Genomic DNA, 20513 nt, shown 5'->3' with positions numbered 1-20513 from the left:
CTGGGAGTATGGCTGGAGACAGATCTCACCTTCAGGACTCAGGCTAGGAAAACAGCTGGCATCTGCTATGGCCTACTCAGATCATGCAGAAAGGTGCTCACTTTACTACCATCCCAGTCCCGTCTTCTGCTGATTCAAGGCTTAGTTCTATCCAGGCTGGACTATAGCAATGCCATTTACCTCGGAGCACCGGAAGCCACTCTCCAAATACTGCAAAAGACCCAGAATGCCGCAATTCGCCTACTCACGAACACCCCAGCAAGAACATCAGCCAAACCAGCTCTGAGGAAACTTCATTGGCTCCCCGTGAGGGAAAGAGTCGTTTTCAAAGCCCTTTGCCTGGCCCACAAGGTTCTGCACAACGCCGGCCCCCCTATTCTGAATAATTGGATCACTCCATACAGACCGACGAGAGCGCTCCGGTCAGAACAGGGAAACCTTATTATTGTCCCCAGGGTGAAGAAGGCCCGCATAGGTGGCCGCCGCTTCTCAGTCAACACAGCTAAAAAATGGAACGCGCTCCCCCCCGAGTCTCAGAGCTGAACCAAACCTCCTACGATTCAGGAAGTCCCTCAAAACCCTCCTTTTTCCCTGAGTCGTCAGCAGCTTCTCTTTGCCCCCTCCTTAGGAGTCCGAGGTTTCAGCGCTGGGATACTCGAGGGTGACTACGCGCTCTATAAAAACCTAAAAATAAAATAAATAAATAAAAATAAATAGATGCTCACGCGCCCACCCTCTAGTGTCCATGGCCGTGGTTCAGAGTATGTGGTCCATGAAGATCAACAGTCTAGCTACTTTCACAGGTGGCGGAGCCCCCGGGACTATGGGCATATTCTACAGTGAACCACTGAGGTTTTCCCCTCTAATACTTCAGTGGACAGCCAGTTCTTAAGAAACAGTTTTATGTTTGGGACTTCCAATCTTTCGGGCACCACAACCACACAAATGTTATTGCGGCCAGTGTGCCCCTCCGCGTCATCAACGTTCTCCGTCAGAAGCACCACTTCTTTCTCCAACCTTTGCAGGCAAGCAGTGTTTTGCCCCACCATGGGATTTAGCAGTGCCACAGTGGATTCCACCTCTGCCACTCTGTTGACCAGCTTCCATGTGGGCGGCAGTGTATTTTGAGCTACATGGCCCATCTGGTTTCTTTTATGCCGGCCAGGAATGCCACCGAATGAGACCCTAGCCCCACGTCTCTAGCTTCCGGTGGCGTGGCAATGACCCCTTCCCTATCGGGGGTGGAGGGGACTCTGTAGGAAGATGAGAGGGTTCTGACCATCTTCATGTCCTTAGTGCCTGGGTGTCCAGGCCAGTCCACTTCTGCCACCACCGCCCCAATTCCAGTAGGCCTCTTCCATCCCACCCTGTGGAGGAAGGGAAGCTTCCCAGGGCAGTCACCGCTCACCCAGAGCCCCGTGCCTCAGCCCTTGGCCGCACCCTGAGGAGCCAATTTGTTCTCTCTGGTTCTACCAATTGGATTTTTGACTGGTTTTATTTATTTAAAAACTACTCTATTTGTTGAACTCTGTTGTGGTATCCTTTTGCAGTGTGTTTTTACTGTCTGAAGTGGTGCACAAAAACCTTACACATTGCCTCTATGTAAAGCCTGACTGCGCTGTGCCAAGCTACCCAGGGGGTTGAGCACAGGTTAATTTGGGGTTACTTGTACCTTACCCTGACAAGGATTGTGGTTGCTGCTTGACTAGGGCTCACACCCCAGTCGGCCAACAATCCAATTTCTTACACCCCTGGAGTTCACCGCTCAGTCCTGGGCAAAACTGGGAGTAGGTCCAGCCCTTCTGGTGTCCACTGAGTTTTCTTCCTCCCTCAAACGCCACTGTTGGAGGGGTTTTCTGAAGAGCAGCGAGGCAGAGTGCTATTTTAGTTCACTTCACTAGCTAGTGAATGCAGGGGATGGGGAGGGGGGACTCCTAGAAACCCCCTAACCAATCGGTAACAAGTTCCCCAGGTAAACCATTTCCTCCTTTCTAGTATATATTCAAGTATGTACTATAGTACATATTGTTTGTTGTACTGCAAACTATCCTACATGCACCATTCTCAGTGAAATCCAATACAGAAGAAACGTTCTGCCACTGGAGAAGACTCATGGCACAACCATGAAGGTTTCTAGGGTAAAGAGCAGTCCCCAGTCCCGTCTCACTTAACAACACCAAACTAGATCTGATGCCAGCTTCCTCCTCCTCTGAAACTGGAGCCAGGGAAGCTAAAGTGTATCTGGTGATCAAACATCTCTCTTCTCTAGGCCTTACTTATCTCAACAATATAAAGCAGCAGGGATCCTCAGGTCCCTTTGAAGTTAAAGTTGTTCCTTGACTCTCCTCAACTGCCCTTCTTGGATCACATACCCTATCCAGGCCATTCTGCCAGGCCAGGCCTATGGTTTCTGCTCTGGGAGTAGTATTTCACACCTCATCAAAGAAGCAGCTGAAGGGAGGCTAATGTTAATTAGCGTACTAGAGTTTGAAGAACAACAAGTATACATTTCTAATAGTTTCTGTTCCGGTGTATTAATCCAAAACCAACATCATCATTTAATTGGGCTTTAAATAAATATTAAAAATAGTGGTTGAGTGAACTTTGTATCTGGTTCTACGCCAAAGATATAAAGAGTATTTTAATTGCATTTTAACCACTAACCTATAGAATGAAAGTAGCGTTTTAGGGTTAGTCGCGGTAAGAACATGCTAACACTAATTTCTTAAATGTTCCACTTTTAAAACACTGGGCGACCCATCTTGTGGGCTGCAAGCCTTACTCATGGTACAAAAGTAGTACCCCTTCCTGTTGAAAAGGGTCATTTTGAATGGTATCTCTGAAAGCCTAAAAGCTGCAGCAGTCAGGCTACACTTGTGCCTTCCATTAGACTGGACTCCAGGCCTATATTATGTGCAGCAGTCTACAGACGACGTTTATCGTCCAAGCCATGGGAGTAAGTTCTGCATCATGTACTATAGCCGTACTGGAAAGGTAAATATGCAAGTTGGAGATCATCAGATTTCATCATGTTTTAGGGGTCAGAGCGCATGCACCAGGGACAGTATGCAGAGTTTAAAAACCAGCAACCACTAACCCTCACAACTGGACATTGTTTTATTAACAATTTATTTAAGAAACCTCAACAAAACCTAAACATTCTAATCCTCATAAGGTGGCTATTAGTAGCTGCATTTTTAAGAAAGGGTTTTCCAAGCCTACTCTCTCAAACTAAACGTGCAATATGGAAAATACAAAGGGGGTACCTATTGTAATATGTTCCACCATAGCCGTCTTGGGGTTCTGCTAACATTTACAAACCACTCAGCCTTTGGTTTACGATGTAACCAGAACCCCTAAATGGTAATACTGGACAACAGCATGCAGTTACCCATTAGAGAAAGAGACTATATATACATAACACGTCTTTGTGTAATATGGTAAATATTGAAATCTATGCATTTTGGTGACATTATCTACTAGACTGATGGCAGGGTGGTTTTTAAATGTCACAAGAACCCTGAGATGGCCTTCTGAGGGCACTTTACATGTTATCAAAGAGGACATGTTCAAAGTTTGGTAGCTTATCTTGAAAAGGTTTTTTTTTTCCATACAAGGAAGTGTTGATTGTAAGCAGTAAGTGAAATACTGGACTACTCTGCTTTGTTGCCTGTCTGCAAGAAAAAGAAGAGAACAATACTTAATTATACAGTTAAGGACCTAGAATTTTAGGAAAGAACACCCTTTGCATTGCTTAAAATATGTACAGTGAGTAAAAAGAAGAGTGTTAAGCATGTTCTCTTTGAAGTACAACAACGGGCACTGATTCAAATGAGAATGTTTAGGTTTTATTTACCTGTTATGAGGAGATTGTTGATAAAACAATGGACAAATGGTCTAGGCCAGTGGAATTATGCAATTCAGTAGCTGCGATGTTTACCATATAATTATGGACTTACCGCACTTGCCATATAATCTGCTAAATAAATTGCAAATTTCATTAAAACAAAAAAGGTTGCTTCAAGCTCAAATGGTGCAACACAATACTACTGGACAACTTAAAGCAGAATTCCACATACATTGACTTTTCTTTTTTACACATAACTGTGGTAACCCTGGCACATTTAGTTCTTCACTGCTTCATAAGGCTAGTGGCCCTTACAATTGTGGTACAAGGAGTATAGTCTGTGCAAGACTCAATCACAGGAAGGTTAGCTGCTTAGTTAGTGCATGTATAATAACTAAGACATGCTGAATTTGCTAAAAGCGTCTTAAACATGTAGCTATAGCTAGTATAAATATTGCAAGAATTTTCAAAGCAAGCAAGCTATGTCACTGGAAGTCTCCTCTCGTTTGTTAACAAACCAAGGATAAAAACATATAGGGAAACTATATTCATTTGTCTAGTCATGAGGATGCTACTTTCTTAATGCTTACAGACACATATTTTAAAACTTGTGACCAGGACTCCATTTTATTCAGAAGCATTCTTGTGTGAAGATATCAAATGACATTAAGTGAACAACTCTGTGCCTCAATCAACACGAGAAAATCAAAGCATGAAGAATCATAATTTACCTCCAGTTCATTGCAGCAAATTCATTGATGTATTCAGCACTGTACACTAACGCCACTGAAAAAAAAGAAATATCTCTCACTTTAATTTAAAGAATGTTGTTAAAACGTATAGCAACATTTATGCCCCATTTGGCTTTGCCAACACAGTTGTAATACCAGGCCAGTTATTACAGTTTGCATTTCCTGCTTATAAAACTGAAAAGATAACTACTGCTAAATTGTGATGCTGGCGCACATAATCGTACTAAAGTCCTCCATTTCACCCATACATTTTCTTCTATATTGCCCCACACCACCACATCGCAAAAATACTTGGTTTTGTTTGTGCGCAGACGGTAAAGCAGACCCGAGAGGGGTGTAGACTACAAGCTGTACAGTACTACATCCGAGTGACCCAAATGTCAGTGTTAAATTCCAGTATGGTTCCCTTAGTCTTTCATTATTGAACAATTGATATGGATACTAATTAAATAATAGCACTACCAAATACAATCCACTTGGTGAAATGCGCAAACCAAATGGTCACAGGCCACAATACTGCCTAGGCACAAACTGAATAAGTGAATGAAATACAGAAGAGTACACGAATCCTGAATGGAAGAGAAAAAACTATATTTATGTATATCCTTCCCGCCCACCACCTTGATGTACAACTAATGTGTAGTACTGCAGAATACATATGATGCCAAAAGGAAGGCATGCCTTGGAGTCTGCAAGCCAGGATTGCGGGCTGCCACACAGTAAACTGTTTTGTGGTTATTTTAATGCCCATATTAACCTAAAAAAATCCTTCAGTTAGAAAGTGGGATGTATTGAAGAAAATCACTGTCCCAATCAGAAGAGTACATGTATTGGAACAGAAAAATGACAGAAAGAAAAACTGTGTCTATAGCCTTGCAAGTCAAACAAAATCCAAACAGGATGAAGCCTCAAAGCAGGCAAGTACAGAAAAGCCCATAACAAGAATTCTGCAGAACACACCTACTTTCTGAATTCGAATTGTTGCCAAATTCGAATTGAGGGGAGACCTAGAACTTCACACCTTAATGTTGGGAAGTAAGGGAGAGCGTTAGTGCTATGGTTTTTTCTGACCTGGTTTCTGGGTCGGCTATCTCCGACCTTCATTCACCCCCGTTTCTACCTGCCGGGCTCCCATTTAATCATGGACTGGCTTTCTCTTCTGGCTATCCACTTGCATAAAGAACGTATTCTGCTATGCCAAGATCCGCAATGCACCTCATGCTTCTCGGTTTATTTGAGCACTGAGGTACTCCAGCCATGTGAGGGAAACACACTAGTAAGAGACATCCGAAGGTTATAAAAAAAATAAAAAAAAATAAGTGCCAGCTGGTTAGTATAATCAAAGAAGCTAGGTTTATTTGATGGGGGCGATTACTGATGTGCCCATTGATGAGGATAAACAAGTTGACCAAAACCAGTTGCGAAGGATGGTTTGGGAGCTATGTGGTCCAGTTGAAGAAAAGGTAAATGCAGAGTGTACCTGGCCGGATGTGATGTATGATGGTTGGGAGGATCGAGGTGCCCTGGCTGAATTGTGTGAGAGGTGATGGAAGGGACAAGGCTTCACAATGCAACTCAGACCTCATTGCAGGGAGCTGTGTAGAGTGCAAGGTAAAGAAGGTCCCAAAGCCAAAAGGTACAAGAGAGACATGGGGGCAAATACTACTGAATGTGGATTAAGGCATATTTGAACCTGCCAGAATTAATATAGGATGGACTGAGGCTGTTTAAGAGATCAGGGGAGAAAAAACATAAGATGGGGTTTGAAGAGGTAAGGGAAGCGGTTGCCTTGTATTGTAAGAGGTTAAAAAAAGTATAATCTGGTTGCATTTCTCTGGCGAACTGTCTGGTGCTTGTGCCATAAATTCCTGGGATTTTTCAGTTAGGAAGTGATTTAACAAAATTGAATTTTAGTAAGTTCCAGGGTCACCACTTTCTTAATGAATAACCCACTTTCTAAAACTTGTCAATAAAAAACTACAATATATATATATATATATATTTTTAAATTTATTTAGAGCTGGGAGGATGCAGTATATCCGCCGCATCTTTTGCAACTCCCAACATGGTCAGTTAACAGAAGGGTCCCTCCCCACTGCTCTCAACACCCTCCCACCCAATCTCCCCGCCACACCTCTAGCGAATAGCCACCTGGAGCAGTAAAGTAGGCATGCTGCACTGCAATCCTCTAATGAGAAAATATGTACAAACATGATCTACTCTACCAAAGTAGAACTCATTAGGACATCCGTGCGCCTCAAAAACGCCAGTAAACAGCAACAATTTTCTACTGATTTCAGTCAAAAGAATAATTATCTATAAAATGTATTTTTTCATGACTGCTGGTTAACATGAAAGTTTTGCATCTTCCGAGGGCCAAAAATAACATTTGGTTGAGGATTAAGAACTACACTATCTTTGCAAAGATGCACAACACTGTTTGCCCTTGCATTATTCACCCAAGTCTGAGAAAGAGTGACCAATCTTTGCATCACATGGTCTAGTCACTAAGGGCATGTCAGAGACTCCGAAAGTTGAATGGAAAGGAGAAGAAGTTACACTAAGATGATTTAAGTCTCACCCGATAGAAACTGCAACATGAACTGCAGAGGCCCCCTGAACGGCAACTTACCTAAGCTAGCCATAAGTAGAAACAAATTTGACTCGGATGTAGCAAAAGAAATTTAGATAGATGAATAAAGACTGGAGTCCTTGGTTGGTTACCCAACATTACTTGTTCCTTGGAGTTGGTTGATCACAGAAAAACCATCTGAACGACATTGTGTGCTATTCAAAGTCGCTGCGCATTGTATTAGATATTTTTTCTTAGAACCAACCTACGATTTTGGGATCTTTTTCCTACGACAAGTCCTTAAAACAACCCCCTATGCCACAAGGTAACGCAGGGGTTAAAGATTTCAAGAAAATAGCTGCTTTGTACTTCTACGTGATTCAAGGAAGAAAAGCTCTATTGAAAACACATTTCTTTTGTCTCAAGGGCTTGCGGTTATAAAAGAGCCTTTCTTAGCACTTTACCTTCAAAGGTATCAAAGCTGGGGAAATCTTCAAGTAACAGTTTTGACAGATACTAGGTGATAATGATAATAGTTTTACCTCTGTATGAACCACATAAAGGGGCAACTGAATAACCACTATATCAACTGTTAAACCTACAAAGCCCCAAGGCAGTTGCCTAGTATTTACTGGCCTGATAGTCAATTGATAAGCAGATCAATCAGAGTTCTATAAGGCAGGCTGAAAAGGGGATTCAATCACATCCCCAAACCCCCACCCCGTCCAAAAATTTAAATGTGGACGCACACTTCCTAAAATGAAATATTTTCAAGCTCAAAGGGCATATTGTATGGCAGAATGAAGTTTAATACCTACAATGACGGACATGCTATACCAACACCCACACTTTAAGGCACCAAGATGGACACAGGCTCGGCAAACACACATACAGAAGTAACCCAAATGATATTCTAATAGAAGTGAGAATACTCGGTTCTTTCCCACATACTCCCAATTATGAGCGGAGCGAAGTGGAACTCCCATATGGAATACCATAATGATCAGTCATTAAGTAGGTCATTGTTCCTACTGTCCCCACCAGTAGATATGCTAGGTGTGGGAACAACAGACCAGATTTGATCTGGTTGGTAAAATTGCTTTGGGAAAGGGCTGAGTAGCAGTCCAGACAAGTACTTCACCTCCGCACAATCCTCAGCCATGGGAGATGGGGGCATGTAATGCTCCATTTTGACTGACTACTGTCTCCACAGGCCACTCCGACCCTTGTCACCATCCTCCCTCGTCCTCCGCCTCACAGCAGCTTCTCCCCTTCATACTTGCTTCAGCAGATGGTAAACATGAGAAAAATGCCCACAGAAAAGAGAATACCATGCAGAATTCTGTGTCAGGACTGGAGGCCAGGATTATGCCTTCTTTCTTCACTTTTATTAACAGCAGACATCGTGTTTAACACCAAATAAACTGTTTCCCATGAACCATAGGGTAAATATAGTACAAGAAAAAAACACCAATAGTGAAACAGTCTTAACGTCCAATCAGGAGCCACAATGGCCCAACACAGTCCTTCTTCACTGGCCCCTTCTCCTCTTTCTTCGCTGCTGCGCAGCCGAGATAAGTACCTCATTCTTTTCACTGTTTGTATGGTACTTTTTACATGCTAATTGGTATATTATGACTTGAATTATTTGACGTGTTTATGACAGGTTTAAGTCGCTAGTGCGTGTGACCGCGCTGCCACGTCTTGAGAAGAGTTGCTTTTTAATAACATGTATTTCACGAATTAGTGTCCTACTGTTCAAGCGTCTCTTGCTGCCTTGACTTTTCCCCATTCCTAAGCAGCTCTGGGGCCGCGAGAGCAATTGCAGCCCTTACGCGGTCTGGCCTGGTGCAACCTCCGACCTACACCCACTAGAGGGCGCTGGAGGCAGATTGGGAGCGTGGCGCGTACGTTTGAAATTCCTCAGACGAATTTCACTCGGTACGCTGTGTCCGCTATTTCAATCGGCCTGAGGGTGACGCCCCAGTGGGGTCCGTAGCGGTTTGTGCCTCTAGATAAAAAGTTAATTAGGCCTACCTCTTATTACGCTCTGCAGCCACTGAGGATTGTATTGGGCTGCTGAGTAAGTATTGTCTGCTCATTTTCTGAACGCTCGTCTGTGTCTGTATTGCTGGAGGCCCCAGTGGCCTTTGGGGACATTTACCCAGGCCGGTCCCATTTGAAAGGTCAAGCACCAGGCAAGTGTCCCAGGGCTTAGACCCAAACAAAAACCTTGCGAGTCCATCACATCCAAAAATTTAGGACTGCCACCCATTCCTCAATAAAATTAACCCTCTTTCCACCCCTGTCAAGAGGGCTTGCAGTCTGCCACCCAGACTTTCCTAAATAACCTTTATTCCCTCTCTGGTCCATTAGTCTCTCATTATGGGCTACGAGGATGACGCCCAAGGGATGGAGGAATCCTTGGCTGACCTCCGATTTTTATGATGCGGTGGACGCATCCATCTACCAAGCGGTAGAGGAGGCTAAGACTCTTTTGAAAGAGAGGTTCTCTCGCTAAATTGCCCAGGCATTTGCAAACCTAACTCCCCCCTCCCCACAGCACCCGTTCCATCCTCAGATTCCGCAGCAGCCCCCCCTCAACCAGGGGACGCGGCACCCCCCCAGCCAAACTTAATCGGGTTGCTGGGGTTGACCTAGACGGCTTTGACAGGCTCAGACAAGCTTTTTTGGCCTCCCAGCCTTCTTTGCCAAGAGGGGATGGGGGTTTACCAGCTAAAGTACCTCCCCCCTCCCACTGGTTCAGGGGATACTGACAACGAACCCGGCCCACCCAGACCGTGCCCCCCCCCCCCATCCCAAGGTTCCTCAGACATGTTGGACCCTGATGACAGTTCATCCCCGGTCTTCTGAATGGGCCCTGGCTTATAAGGTCGTATGTTCCGTGGTGGAACGCATTCGTAAACCGCTGGAGAAAGAAACCCGTAACTGCCTACGAGTAGAGTGCCCTCGCCCCTCCTTAGAAGGGAAGGTAGCCCTCACCCCTGAAATAGAGGTTCGTACGGGCTCTTTTTGGCAGAAATTTATAAAAGATCCCAAGAAGGGTATTGATCGGTCTTGGCGGGCATGCCAGGTCAAGCTCCTGAACACCCTGGGCACCCTCAACAAAATCCTCGGCATGGCTGAGGAAGTAAAGATGACAGGTTCTCTCATCGCACCAGAAACCCTTTTGGGGTGGGTGCAAAGGGCTATTATTTTTTTGGGCAACGCAAACTGAACCCTGTCCACGGAACAGTCGTTCCCTCCTCAAAGGTGGACCTCAAAATAGGTGATCTAGCAGACTCCGAAGCAGAGACTATTGCACAGGGTGGGCTCTTTGGTGAGTCGTTCGTGAAGGAACTACGGAAATTCGTAAATACCTTCACCTCCCAGGATAAAGCCCAGACATCCATCAGGAAGTTTTTCCCTAGGGTTTTGCGCGGGCGGTCAGGTAAAGGGCCGCTCGACCGGCCGCAATGCCAACCAATATCGTCAAAAAGGACAAGGCTCCAAGCAAGGACAGTACCAAGACCAATCCAGGTTCGAAAAGGTCTACCCCACAAGGGGGTGACGAGGCGAAGGCATAGGATACCGAAGAGCAGCATCCTCCTCAAGCCCCGGTGAGCGTTCTCCCTTTGTCCCTCTTAAAAAGGTAGGGGAGCGACTGGCAAATTTTTATCAGGCTTGGACTAACATCATGGAGGATGCATGGGTCCTTCAGACTATCCAGGCGTACAGCATAGAATTTCTCGGGGAACCCTCTCAATGAGTTCGCCCTCACCCCATCCAATTCTCACAACAGGATGCCGCCCAGGAGGTAACATCTCTTCTCTCCAAGGGCGCTATCCTCCCCGCATTCTTGAGGTTTCATCAGCAACAATTTTCTGGTTGACAAGACCGACGGGGGCCAAAGACCGGTAATAAATCTCTGCGAGTTCAATGAGTGGGTGGTCTACCACCACTTCAAAATGGAGGGGATTCACCTCCTCAGGGATGCTCTGAGACCCTTGGATTGGATGGTCAGTTTGGACCTCAAGGACGCCTACCTGGTCATTCCGATTTTCCTGCCCCACTGGTCTATCCTCTGCCCAGTTATGCTTCACCGAGGTCCTCAAACCAGTGGTGGAATATTTCAGGGCTTGGGGTATCCGAATTATGGTTTCCCAAGACGACTTGCTCCTAATGGACCCATGACCTCGTCAACTGCTTTCTCACCTCCGGATGGCGGTGAATTTGCTTCAGAGTCGAGGCTTTGTGATCGAGTCTCTTCTCTCTTGGTCTCAGAAGGTGACATTTCTAGGTTTGGTGATAGACTCCGTCTCATCTATTTTAAGTCTCCCATCAAGAAAGGTAAAGATTTGTCATGAATTAAGACGTTCTTGGTCCAAGCATCAGGTGTCCCTCAGGCAGCTGGCTCGAGTAGTAGGACTTCTCTGGGCATCAATCCAAGTGATCTTCCCGGGTCCCCTCCACCATCGAGCTCTACAACGCCTAAAAGCATCCCATCTTCGCAGGGGTGTTGCTTACTCGCACCAGGTGTCCCTGTCCGAGGAAGCTCGAGAGGAAATCCAATGATGGTTAAATCAAATGGAGGCCTGGAACGGCCAGGCGATCATCGGGTCGGTTCCAGATTTGGTCATAGAGTCCTACGCCAGCAGAACAGGCTGGGGGGCCAGATACAGCTCCATTTCAACAGGAGGTTTGCTGTCTCAAAACGAACAACGGTTAAATATAAACTGCTTAGAACTTCTGGCAGGTTCGTTCACGGTCCGTTGTTGGACGAGGGATTCCATCCCATCATGCATCCTTCTGAAAATGGACAACATTGCGGCGGTCTGCTATATCAATCACTTAGGGGGGCACTCACTCCAAAGCCCTCTCGGATCTTGCAGCCAGCGTCTGGCAATATTACCTGGACCATCAAGTGTCGGTCACAGCGGAATACTTGCCCGGACGGAAGAACCAGGTGGCGGATTTTCAGTCCCACAACTTCAGGGATTCCAGCCTTTGGAAGCTCGACACAAAGGTGTTCACAACATAGGACCCCACCTCTGGGGTCCTTTCTCGATGGATCTATATGACTTGAGACTGGACCACCAACTTTCCGCTTCTTTGGCTGGAGCCCAGACCCTCTAGCAGTGGCCATGGATGCCTTCCTCCAAGACTGCAGTTAGGAGAAGGGGTATTCGTTTCCCATATTTGAAATTATTACAAGGGTGACAGCACAGGTAGCGAGCGTAGCTGGTGCTGATCACCCCTCTTTGGAGATCACAAATCTGGTTTCCGGTTCTTCTGGAACCATCTTGGGATTCTCCAGTCCTACTCCCCCACTTTTAGACTCTTTTCACGAATCCCAACCAAGCTCCCCACCCACTGATTCAGGAGAATTCGTTGTGGCTCATGGCATGCCGGATTACCGGAGACGATGGGAAGTCCCGGGCCTTTCGGAAAAGGCCGAAACTCTCATGTCCAAGGCTTGAGCAGACAGTGCTGTCAAGAGGTATAAATCCGCATGGAGCAGATGGTCCTGTTGGTGTTTGCAAAGGGACCTTAATCCCATGGACACAGATGTAATTCACGATCTTAATTTCTTAGCTCACTTAGCTCATTTTGGTTTGGCTTATAGATAGATTAACACCTTCCCGATCAGCCATCTCCGCCGGGCATAACCCGATCAATGACACAATGGTGGGATAACACCCACTGGTTTGCAGGCTGATATGAGGTGTCAGACATTCCCTTCCTCCGGAACCTCGCTATTCGGCCCTATGGGACGTTAACCAGGTCCTCAATTTGTTTCTGTCTTGGCAACCAAATCGGTTTCTGTCTAGGAAATACTTCTCTGCAAAACTGGCTATGTTACTCTGACTCATCTCTTGCTGCCATATCTCAGATGATCTAAAATCTCCCTGACCTGTTTTTTAGCTTCTTGCCTAACTGGGTACTGCCTTTGTGCAGTTGGTTGATTTTGTAACTGGATTTTATGGTGAGTTGAGTCCTCATCCCATCCTAGATGATTTTTATACAGTGCTAGGGCTTGGGCTACTGCCCATTTCCTGGCTAATGTATATTTTAAATGAATTGGAATATGGTTGGAGAAGGCAGGCCTAATGATGGCCTTGCCACGTGGGCACTCCCTGACAAACTCTGGTGGCCAGTCCTGTTCTGCTAGAAGTATATCATAACCTTTTGAAAGATGCTCCCAAAAGAGTCTTTTCACTTTTGTTGGTATGTCTCCCTCTATCCGGAGTGTTATTTCATATAACCTATGCGAAGAACTAACCCTGGTGTCTACAGTCTCAACTTGTATGTCTTCATTCAAGTCCACTGTCTCCAGCAGTCCCTTCAGGTTCTGGCGAGCTATTGTAACTTCTGCTGCATTGTCCAGCATGGTCTGGGCCCACTCTCCGTTCCAGAGTTGGGTTCTCAGTATTCTCGGCATGTCTGACTTTTGACCTGCTACCTTTTTCTTGGGAGAATTGAGGTTTTGCTATATTTTTTTTAACATGCTGATCGTCTTTGGACTTCACGCATTCTTCCTTGTTTTCTGACCGTCCTCTTTTCGGATGTCTATGACGATATCTGAAAGGTACGAGAGGAACGTGTATCATTATCTTGATATCTGTCAGGTTTTCTCAAATTATCCCTATTTCTGATGTTGTACCTCCTTTCAGAGGGCTCCTTCTGTGGAGGAGACCTGCCTCGGGAATGAGAACCCTTCTCTTTGGAATTCTGTTTGCTATTTTCCCACTTCTTTTTAGAAGAGGTAGGAGTATTTTTAGAAAAGACCTTATCAGGACTTTCAGACAGTTGTGGTTTAACTGTATAGTTCTATTAGCTTTTGTATGTTTTTAATTAATTCCTCGTCTGACATTGATTCAATGTCAGGGTCAGGTGTGTAGCCGGCTAAAATCGGCCATGTTGCTCCTGGTCTATCAAGTGGACCGAGCCTGGTAATGCGATTGTAATGTTTTAGGGCGCCTTTAAACCAGAGCTCATGCTCCTGGTATGTGAGTGGAATTTCAATATCCTCAAAAGGAATACATCCCTCTGGTGGTTCATCTTCTTTGTAGAAGTGAAACAAGTGTGTTACTGGATTTGATTCTGGGAATACTATCCATGAGTAGAATACCTCTGTATGGTGAGATTCATGTGCCTCTATCACGAAAAACTGCTCCACCACCTCTTGGTGTTGGACCATGTTTTATAAGTTTTAGAGTGATGGCTCTCCTTAAATTTGGTGGGATGTGTAAAACACCCGCTTCGTTTTCATTTAATCCTGTACTGTCAGCCGCAGCTGCACCGTTGTTAACGACAACATCGCCGTTGTCGTACATTGTTTAATGAAAATTTAGAACAAGTTTCAAGGAAACAAAGATAAGGTGCACAATGTTTTGGAACACTGCATCCTTTCAACGTTGAACAAAACCAAACAGCTAATACATAGGACTTTCGTCCTACTCAGCTATGGCGGATATTATCCATACCCACTCCAGACGTCTTATGGAGTTATATGAGTAGAGGGTCTCTGAGAAAAGCACGACTGAGTTACTTCAGTATCTAGCATTAAATTAGTGCCTTATCAAACCGTTACAAAAACAACAGTAGATGGACAGAATGCAGAACAATGTCATACATTCATCCCAGTACAGAGATCTGGGCCTAAATACATCGTTTTTTTGCTCACCATGCCATTCCAGTTTGAACCCAGCCATATGCAAATCAGTCTTGACCCTGTGTCTCATGGGAACAGTCCAGCCCGAACTGCCAAGCCAGGTCCTCCCTGAACTGGAACCAAGCATCCTAGGACCGGTTTTGGGGTATCACCCCTCTTCAGCCAGGATAGCTTGATTCCAGTGGCATGGAGAGCACGGGACTCACGTCTGAGCATACCCGTCCCACTCGGGGTGACAAATGCACAAACAGTTGATGGACAGAATGCAGAACAATGTCATACATTCACCCCAGTACAGAAATCTGGGCCTAAATACATCCTTATTTTGCTCACCATGCCATTCCAGTTTGAACCCAGCCATATGCAAATCAGTCTTGACCCTGTGCATCAGGGGAACAGTCCAGCCCAAACTGCCAAGCAAGGTCCTCCCTGAACTGGAACCAAGCATCCTAGGACCGGTTTCGGGGTTTCACCCCTCTTCAGCCAGGATAGCTTGATTCCAGTGGCATGGAGAGCACGGGACTCACGTCTGAGCATACCAGTCCCACTCGGGGTGATAAATGCAAAAACAACAGTTGATGGACAGAATGCAGAACAATGTCCTACATTCTTAGTTCTTTTTGCATTTGTCCTCTGCGAGGAGGATGGCAGCGTCGGGTCAGTGCATCAGGCTGGAACTCGGTCTCCTTCCGAACTTGCCGTGGCAAACCACGTAGTCTGGGTTGGATCGAATCCTCCGGGAACCGCAATTTGCCAAGGCAAGTACTGGTATATTTATACCTTGAAGGTGACTAGGAATGCCAGTATTGATGTGAAAGTCGGGCAGAGGAACGTCATGAATGAACCCCTAAGGAATAGATGTTCATGCATACTTAAGGAGTTCTTGGAGAAATCAATATTCAAGCTGAGGGAAATTCCTAAAGTCTTAAGGGTCTGGTTTTCCAAGAATTTGTTGCGACGTGGCTGGACGGATGTAGGTGGCCATGCCTGTATTTGGTTTGTACGGACAATGTCCAAATAAGGGCCGGATTTCTATGTCCAAATAAGGGCAATGTGAATTGTACCTATATAAGGGCATACATCGGGAAACCAGCATACGGAATCTAAATCTGCACACATAATTACCAGCACAGTTCACAGTAAAGGAAAAGCCCCCCATTGCCACACTGGCACGGATAAGAGGTATGTGAATCAGATGTAGATATTTTTCTCTGCCTTACACTGCCAGGAGGATTGAGAAACATCAATGTTTGAATGTTATTGTAATGAAAATACAGCATCAATATGTAGTGTTTAGGTTCCTTTCTAGAAAAGCCTTCACCCTTGTGAATGGCACAATTTGTACACATGGCCTGTTCAGAGTGCGAAAGTCACCTTTGGACCAGACCACTGAATCGTACAACACCTGAAATCACATGTGTTCTAAAGCACAAGTCTGCAGGAAGGCTCCTGCAACCTACAAAAAGCACAGCTTACCAGACAAGGATCTAAAACTGGATGCACTACAGAACTATGGATTCATACAGTCTACATTAATAAGAAATTGCCTCGTTCAGGCTTCTCTTTAGCTGGCAAAGACACCTGTCCTCCCCTGTTCTCAGGTACTACATCAACTGACTGGGCTGTGTTGATTCAGAGATGTCATTTGTTACCCAAAGGCAATGGTGTGCTCAAATGTAACTGTCTCTGTTTTTCCTGTCTTACTAAATTCTGGTGGTAAATTGTTTGTGATGAGCCTATTAGGAAGCCTCAAGGGAATACACACGTGTTTAAAGAAGGGAGGGACACAGGGTGAACAGTCAGTTTGGAACGGAGAGGATGCTGGATCGTTTTTAAACACTCACGGCAGGTACGGGAGGGGCAGTTCTGTTTAGTATAACAGAGGGGTGAATGGGGGGTTAATGACGGAGTTATGGTTGGAGGAATGATGATTACGAGGGTATGATCAAAGTATTGTGACTAGGGAGGAGTTGAGGACATGTTGAAAGAGAGCGTGTGAAAAGGAGAGAATCTGGAAAATTACATGAAATACTGAGGCAAGATCAAGGATTTAACTCCTGGGGGGAGAGAACGTTTTAGTCAGGTGTGGAAAGCAGGATAAAGACGAAGTTGGAGGTTAGTTGGGGGAGCTGCTGAGGTAGTGTGGCATGGAATCCGTGGGAAAGGGTGAGAAAGCTGGCTGTTCAGCAGGTCTGGAGTGACCATGGGGTAATGACCGGGGAATGTTTTAGGCAGAAAAGTGGTTTAAGTGTATGGTGGGTGTCTATCAGCACTGCTTATGAGGGAGGCTCAGCGGGTATATAAACAAGGGCTAGATTGGAATTGGCACATTGAAGAAAGGAATATGAAAATGTTGATTCAATGTAAGACATACAATGGAGGACAAAAAATAGTAATTGTTAATATTGTTTTTACGATTATTTACAGTGACCCCCGACGAAGGGCACTTGATTGCCCGAAATGCATTGGGTTCTTTTAATAAAACACTGCTTTGGATGAATCGTTGCATTGTTCGTGTTCTTTTAAGAAGTCCGGATGGGCACGATTAGAACATAAGAAACCTGGGAAATGGCAAATCCCTCCGCGTGTGGCTCGGAATATAAGTAGAACCAAAAAAGCATAATCAATAAGCTGTTCACAATGATGATAGTGATGCAAATGGACTGAAACATGATCGCCATGAAGGCGTGTTCAGCTTTGCTATAGTTGTTCATTTAGTGTCTTTTGGGCAAAGGCATACCAGTCTGCACGCATTCTTTGAATAATGGACTAAGTATGGACAAGCTATCAAACAAAATGGTGTGCATCCCAACCCTCAGAATTGTTTACTAAATTCTCCCCCATCTGAGCACAACAAAGTTTAACATAACTGCATCCACATTAGGCTGTGATGCCATTTAAAAAGGATGCCAGTCAAAACCATCAGCAGGGGTCGAAATTTACCCTTAAGCTTCACAACTTGGGACTCATCACACAGGCTTTACAGGCCTTACAGAGGTAACAGATAAGCAAACAAATTCAGTTTAAAATTCTGTCTCTCACCCAAAGTCCTTGCACCGAAGTAACTCCCGATAAATTTTCTGAGAAATTCCAGAATTACCAGTCCGTATGTCATGCACATCCAAATCTATTAATCATGAACACTTCTTATGTCAGAGCAGTAAAAAAAAAAAACTTGAAGGAAGTCCTCTGAAGTATGCTAATCCCCCTGTTTTCCACCCCCCTTAATAAAGGACATAGTGGAATTGCAGATGATATCCGCTGTCTCACTCACATCTACTGCCATACTCGGGGTCAAGCAGAAGGTAAGGGGGAACACGAGTGTTCTGTGCTGACAAGCGACTCAGTCATAGCTGCTGCCAGCATAGATGTCTCTCAGACTGAGAGCATATAGGGAACGCTAAGAGGTTGGTAGAGAAAGGTGGCAGGACGGACTGAATTTTTTTATATTTAGGGTGTGGAGGGAGTACTGAAGAAAGGGTGGGGAATGTAGCTGAATGGCAGGTATTTTTTATGATTGGGTGGAGCGAGAATTGCAGAAAGTTTGAGAGTGTGGTATGGCTCTATGGATTACTTTTTTTTTTTTTTAACTGAGGGGAAATGGCAGGGAAAAGGAACCTTTAGTTTACATATAAAGAGAATAGGAGAGGTCGGTGCAGGCAAAGTCATGTCAAGCATGGCTCCCCATAAATACCCTCCACTGCTATTACAGATGGAGAAAGAAAACTGAAAGGGGTGGCAGAGGCATGCACAACATAAGACTGTACATAGATACCTATCAGTAACCTGGATTTTGCTCAGATTTCCTAGTAACATACTAGGCAACCTGAGTTTCGCTTTTCTTCTCAATATGATTGCTCTTGAAAACCTTCATTGGGAAATAACAGTGTTGCTGATAGCTAGTCATCCATAACTTTACAAGACATACAACCTGCCAAATTCAAGTGGTTCTGAAAATGAACCCTTCATTTCCATAGCAGCAAAATTTTAGAACTCCATTCCCCTGAATCTTAAACAAGAAATCTTTCTGGGTTTGAGGGAATAGTTGCAAACCAGCATGGGCTTGTTTGCTTATGGCCATTCCATACAATAATCTGCTGCTGAGACTCACCAGTGGAACAACAATGCACCAGTTTGGAGAATTAGCACCAAAAGTATTTCTCATTTATCAATGTCCTTTTCCTTAAGGCCTCTGAAAAGGCAGTCACGAGGCATGAATTTTATGAAAATGCAAGAGATAAATCAATTAAATCACGGAAAATATGAAGACTACAAAATGTATGAAAGTACTTATCATAAAAAAGATTTTGATGACGATTTCTACTTACCCATTGAAAGAAAATGACCAATCTGAAGTTTGTAAAATTTGAATGAAATACAGGTGATTAAAATACAGAATAAGTGGAAAACCACAAGTCCAATAAGCCATGGTTCAGACCAATCTATAGGCTGAAAAAAAAGTTTTAAAAGAAGTATATTAGAAAGAGTTCAGTAATAAAAGTACATTAGCACGTAGACACAAGTAATAATGTTCTGCAGTCACATAAGAACAAACATATCAGAATTTCCATGTTGCCTGTCCAAAATGTGTATAGATATGTCTAATGTTTTTCCATGGAACAGTGCCTTCCGTTCGAGGCAGTTAGCGATCCAGATAAGATTTGAATTAGGAGTACTTTAAACCCTACTTTCGAAAGTTGAAAGTAAATTGATTTCTTAAACCATAATAAACAAGTAATTCTCTTTTTTAAAGCGAAGTGATTTGTGATAGTTACTTTGCAGTTACAATCGAGCAGCACTTTCCACTGGTATGTTTGCTTAAAACTCTGGTGTCATCGTCAACTCTCCACAAAATCTGGCACTTTAAGCATTTTGCTAAGTTTAAGCATGTCGGATAAGTGCAGGTCCATTCAAGAAGGAAACTATAAAAGGAAAGAGGGGGTTGTGGGTGGTCCCATTTGAGCTTCAAAATGAAGCTTTGCTCACAGTTACAGAAAAAACCTCTGAATCGATTTTCACCAAATATGACATGAAAATAGAATTATCAGAATGCGTTTTGTTGTAAACCCAGGGATTCATTTTTGAGATATTTTGATTTGAAAAGTGCATTGGACGGCTCTGCAGGGCTCAAATTTATCCAAAATCCTACTATATTGGGGGTTGAACAGACAGGCTGCGGCCATGAGTTGAACCATCAATTTTCCTTTTAATTAAACTTCAAAAACCGAGTTTAAGTAAAAGGTATGGTTCAGACACAGATTTTCTTAAATGGTTTTCATGGAACGGATGAGAGTTATGATTTGAGCAGCGGATCATAAAAATCAAAGTTCAGAGATAATTAGGTTTTGCTTTGAATCCATAATGCCACTTTAATTGTGATTTTCAGCTAATCTCTCTGAATAAAGCGTTTGCAATACCAAAAACAAATCTTTCTGTAAATATAAACATACACATGTATGCATTGCAGAGTTCGCCATAGTGACTGCACAATCTTTAGTTGTTGTTGCTTAGAACGTTGGTAACGTTTGACAAGTCAGCACAAACCTTTACAATGAACGGCGAAGGTGACCGTTTCATGCAGATCAATGCAGGTGAGGAGGTGCTTGAATAAAAAGGGGCTGTCAGATATCTGCAATGTGGGAGGCTGTTCTGGTGTCAGAGACTTGA

At 44.2% G+C, this 20513-nt stretch overlaps 1 protein-coding gene across 3 annotated transcripts in view; it reads right to left on the bottom strand.

The window, feature by feature from the left end:
* TMEM18 (transmembrane protein 18) overlaps positions 1 to 20513 on the bottom strand; it is a 123640-nt gene that overhangs the window by 89386 nt on the left and 13741 nt on the right. For 2 of the 3 annotated variants that reach the window (XM_085610790.1, XM_085610788.1), the window contains exons 2-3: positions 19175 to 19295; positions 4579 to 4633 (exon numbers count right to left, since the gene is read on the bottom strand). In XM_085610790.1, coding sequence (XP_085466916.1) covers positions 4579 to 4633; positions 19175 to 19295 — 176 coding nt within the window. Of the gene's footprint in view, positions 1 to 3614; positions 3675 to 4578; positions 4634 to 19174; positions 19296 to 20513 lie in introns of all 3 variants that reach the window. The other variant, XM_085610789.1, reaches the window with a different exon arrangement.

Source organism: Triturus cristatus, chromosome 6 (assembly GCF_964204655.1).
Source record: "Triturus cristatus chromosome 6, aTriCri1.1, whole genome shotgun sequence".
NCBI classification, from domain to species: Eukaryota; Metazoa; Chordata; class Amphibia; order Caudata; family Salamandridae; genus Triturus; species Triturus cristatus.
This window is presented reverse-complemented; position numbering and strand designations above follow the sequence as displayed.